Genomic DNA, 5127 nt, shown 5'->3' on the forward strand with positions numbered 1-5127 from the left:
AATAAATTTTAAGAAACCCTGCTATATAGAGGTGCACTGCTTCAGATTAACAGCAATATCCAGAGGCAAATTACCCATGTGGGAAGGAGGCAACTGCTCACAGGGCTAGGCAAACAATACAGGTGGATCTTCTCTGAGCCTGACCTCAGCAGTAAGCTGATTCTGAGAAGCCTGCAGAAAACAAAGACACAGGCAGTGGTGGCAGGACTCAGTAACACAGACAGGAATGCTGACTGGTACTGTGGACAACCACTTAAAGATATGTGGTAAATACACAATTCTGTTAAATTGTTAGCGATAATTGGCCACTGCATAGATAGGCAAAGTATTTGACATCCAGATCCTCAGGCAAATGCTTTAGAAATCTATTCCAAAAATGTGTGCTCGCTAGACAGTATGTTCTACAGAGTAAAGTTAAAATAATTCAATTCTTCAAAACAAGAATACTAAGTTCACTCTATGTAAATGTAGCAGCTAGAACAAAGTTTGTATATGCTATTTTTTTCTTCTCTTTTTTTAAAATCTTATATCAGGTTTTATGCTTAACAGAATTCTGGATGTAGGAAATAGTATATTATTAAAATGAAAAATGGAATTTTGATTAATAAATAACTAGAATTATAAACTTAAAGAAAACAATAATACTATTTTTAAATGGCAAAAATATCTAAATAAATCCATATAAATCAATACACAGGACAATTACAAACGAACTTTAGCAATTATACCATTACTTAGAAAAAAATGTATTTTTCAATTACTTATTTTTCTTTGTTATTCTGAAACACATTCTCATTGGGTAGCTGGCTGGCCTGGAATTAACTATGTAAGTGGGTTGGCTTGTGCTGGCCCTCATGCCTCTGCCTCCAAAATGCTCAGATGATGTGCCACCATGCCTGGTCTGCAACTGTGTTTGAATTTTCACCTTAAATGTTTGGTCCTCAAGGCTTTAGTGAATGAAGCAATCCTACTCATTCAGTCAACCTACACTGGTCTAATCTTGTGGCCTCTGGGATGACCCATCATTTGATGCCCACAGAAGTTTGAGTGTCTTGTTTACTCAGTAAAGCAAAGGCCATATATGTACAAGACTTCACAGTGAAACGATTTCAAAAGGCAAATAAAAATGTCTACAAGGAGCTCTCCACTGGTTGAGTGTATATTTTCAAAATGGAATAAGCCCATTGGTTTTCATAAGCAACCATGTGAAAACATAGCTTGTATACTGTAGCACTGCAGCATAGAAAGGGACAGAGTAAGAGTCACAGGTACAAACTCAGTACCTCACTTAAGGAGCTCTCTCAGTCACAGTATGGACATTGATTGCCTTGCAAACTATTTACTATAAACAGTATAGCAACCTGTATACCACTTCATCCTGTAAATCCTCATTCACTCCAATGGCAACACTTAAAAAATGGCATTTCATTATAGAAAGTAAACAACAAACGAACACACATCACTCTTCCCACATTAAATTCAATTCCAACAGCTCTCTTGTAATTTCTATAAATCACTAACAATCACTGAATTCATTGAGCGGAAATGGACTTGCTACTGTCCTCTTCAAAAAGTATAAAATGGATACTTTAAACAGATAGAATATATACAAAAAGCTGGGTTTACATCATATACCCTGGGGGTAAAAAGCACAGACGGCAGATACATCATTCTGTGTACGATATGGCATTGCTCCACACAGCTATTGAAATCCTGTGGCTGTCCTGGCTCCTCCTACTTCGCAGCTGGGTTTTTGGGAGGAAGGAGTTTGTACGTGTTGAAGTAGCCCACCACCTGCTGGGGAATCTCTGCCAAGACACACTGAGCAAGTGCTTCTTTTGGAGCCTTGAAGAAAAACAAAATCATAGTTACTATTACAAACTGGGCGTCTGCTGGCTTGTTTGTTGTTTGTTTTATGTAGCTCAAGCTGGCCTTGAACTCACTATGCAGTCAAGTATGAGCCTGAACTGTCCATTCTCCTCCCGCTACCTACAAACCACATTTGACTGACTACTGGCTGTTTGATAAAAGACTATAACTCAGCAGTCATTAAATTGCAGCAATTCCTGATCCCTAGGCTTGTACCTTTGAACTTACAGAGATCTGCCTGCCTCTGCTTCCCAAGTCCTTGATCTCTTTCTTGCCTCTGTTTGCTAAAAGCTGAGACTCTCATGACAGCATGTTAGGGATGTGCTAACACGCAAAGCCTATTTTTTTTTAATGCACCTTCATCTTTTCCCTTTTCTGAATATCAATGTACTAAAAGATTATTCTATTTGTGCTTAATGACTTTCTATTAGATATACAAAAAGTTTATTAGTTATTCTCATGACTCAACCCTCATTTTAATGACCTAAAAGCTCTAGTAATAGAATACTTTTAGAAGAAGTTCTAGTTATCAGTCATTATTTTGAAAGTGGCATGCAAAAATCTGTATAGAACACAGTCAGAGTACAGCAGTGACATAGGTTTAAACAGAATTGATTCTGAATGCTTCTTTTCCCAAGCAATGTTCACGTAAGACTATATCAGCCTTTGTAGAAGCACCAGAAACTGCTTTTAAAGTCTGTTCATAAGTATCTCATCATAAGGATATACCATAGTTTTCTTAATCATTTACCTGTTGAAGGTCATCTGGGTTATTTATAGCTCTCATCTATTATACATAGAGTTAAACATTTACATATAGGTTTTTTATTTTTGGTTTTCTACATGTTGATATAAGACTGTGTTTCATATATCATTATACATTAAATTCATCTATGTTCCTCTCAAAATAGTCATTCTCTTCTATCTACACTAGGAATTCCTAGGCAGCATGGAGACTTTGTCAAGCATTCAAAAATCAAATAAAATTACAGAAGAATGCAGGCAAGAAGCTGAGTGACTCAGAAGAATCATTCTTAATTTTTAAGAAAGCCAACCCTATAGTTCATATATAGTATGGCTTTACATTTCTGTAAACTCTTTCTTCCCCATGTTGGTATAAGCCATGGCATTTTATCACAGCAAGAATAAAACAAAAGAAAACCCAAAAATTCCTAAGATAGTACCAACATTCATCCTCTGTGCTTCATGACTGGGATGTACTGAACCAGATACAGCAATCTCCTGCCATGCCTTTCCTATTGTAATGGACTACTAGCCAAAGTAAACTTTTCCTTCCTCAAGTTGTCTTTGCCAATTATTTTTTGTAACCAGGAGAAAAGAAATTAATACAAAAGTAACAAAAAAATCTTTATATATTCATAACAATATCATTTTAATAGTTTATCACACAATTATAGCAAAGCACAAAAGATACAAAAATGCCAAACCAAATTAGAACTCCCAATCAAAAGTAATCTGTGTTTAAGTCAGAAAAAATGGTACTCACATTCTGGAACTGTCTGAAAGGCACAAACTGAACAATATCTCTTATGGCCACCTCGCCTGATGGGGCACGGAGACTTCCACCATCACCATCTAGAAACTCCATGGCACTGAAGTCAGCTCCCCCAACTCCCACAATGATGATAGACATGGGCAGCTTGGCCGCATTGACGATTGCCTGTCTGGTTTCATCAAGGTCTGTGATCACACCATCAGTGATGATTAAGAGCACAAAGTATTGCTATCAAAAAAGAAAACACATTTGTTGAGCAGGTCAAGGTCAGACAGCAAGAGGAATGATCTAGGTTAATGAGGCATCTGTCTCACTCATTTCCTTAAAAGCCTGCTAGGATTTCATCTGCATAAAATATTCTGTAATTCTCTGATAACAAGGATCAACTCTTAAAAACTGAAGATTCATTAGAAGTGCAGCATATCACAGAATGCATTGAAAAAAGACCCAGGAGACATCTAACTATAAGACAAACCTTTCAAGAAAGCAGAGGAAGAAGCATTCGTTAACCGGAACCATGAAACGTGTCAAAGCTGGTAGCAAGGGAGCAAACAGCTACTCAGCTCTCAATAGACCCAAAACTTCTGAAGAAGGATTATCTGTCCAGCTAAAACACATGCGTTATAATATTGTCTTCTTTGATGAAACTTTTCAGAGTAGTAAAATGTCACATAAAATTGTGATTTTATTCTTTGGGGGCCAGTTAAATCAAGGACAGGAGTATAATTTTTGACAGGAACTTAAAAGTATGAGAGTATTTTCTCTGACCTGGGCACTGTGTACTTTACATGAATTATCTTTTTTAACTTTATTAACACCTGCACAGGGGGCTCCCCACACTGCCTATCACTACACTTCGGAATGTATTGAGAAATTTGATACCTAACATCTGACTAGGTCAGCTAATTCAAATCTCTGTAGTATACTAAGTGTTATAACACCAGCAGCTGGTAAAAGTATTCAAAGCCCTTCATGTGAAGAATGTTTCTAAAAGTTTTAAAACAGACTTTTTACCAAAAAAAAGTCTAAATATAGACTTTTTAAAAAGATTTTTTGAATTGCAAAGCTTCTATAAAGTAAAAGACATTGTCAACAAGACAAAAAGGCCACCAACAGATTGGAAAAGGATTTTTACCAATCCTAAATCTGATAGAGAACTAATATCTTATATATATATATATATATATATATATATATATATATATATATAAAGAGCTCAAGAAGCTGGACTCCAGAAATACAAATAACCTCATTAAAAAATGGGGTACAGAGCTAAACAAAGAATTCTCAACTGAGGAATACCAAATGGCTGAGAAACACCTGAAAAAAATGATCAACATCCTTAATCATCAGGGAAATGCAAATCAAAACAACCCTGAGATTCCATCTCACACCAGTCAGAATGGCTAAGATCAAAAATTCAGGTGACAACAGATGCTGGCGAGGTTGTGGAGAAAGAGGAACACTCCTCCATTGCTGGTGGGATTGCAAGCTTGTACAACCACTTTGGCGGTTCCTCAGAAAATTGGACATAGTACTACTGGGAGATCCTAGGCATATACCCAGAAGATCTTCCAACTGGTAATAAGGACACATGCTCCACTATGTTCATAGCAGCCTTATTTATAATAGCCAGAAGCTGCAAAGAACCCAGATGTCCCTCAATAGAGGAATGGATACAGAAACTGTGGTACATTTATACAATGGAGTACTACTCAGCTATTAAAAACAATGAATTTATG

At 36.6% G+C, this 5127-nt stretch overlaps 1 protein-coding gene across 2 annotated transcripts in view; it reads right to left on the reverse strand.

Annotated features, from left to right (window-relative positions):
* Positions 1-1327: 1327 nt before the first annotated feature.
* Cpne3 (copine 3) overlaps positions 1328-5127 on the reverse strand; it is a 46977-nt gene continuing 43177 nt past the window's right edge. For both annotated transcript variants that reach the window (XM_021221938.2, XM_029533306.1), the window contains exons 15-16: positions 3377-3613; positions 1328-1845 (exon numbers count right to left, since the gene is read on the reverse strand). In XM_021221938.2, the coding sequence (XP_021077597.1) occupies positions 1735-1845; positions 3377-3613 (348 nt within the window). In that variant the 3' untranslated portion in view covers positions 1328-1734. The remainder of the gene's footprint in view (positions 1846-3376; positions 3614-5127) is intronic.

The sequence above is a fragment of the Mus pahari genome, chromosome 22, assembly GCF_900095145.1.
Source record: "Mus pahari chromosome 22, PAHARI_EIJ_v1.1, whole genome shotgun sequence".
Lineage (NCBI taxonomy): Eukaryota > Metazoa > Chordata > Mammalia > Rodentia > Muridae > Mus > Mus pahari.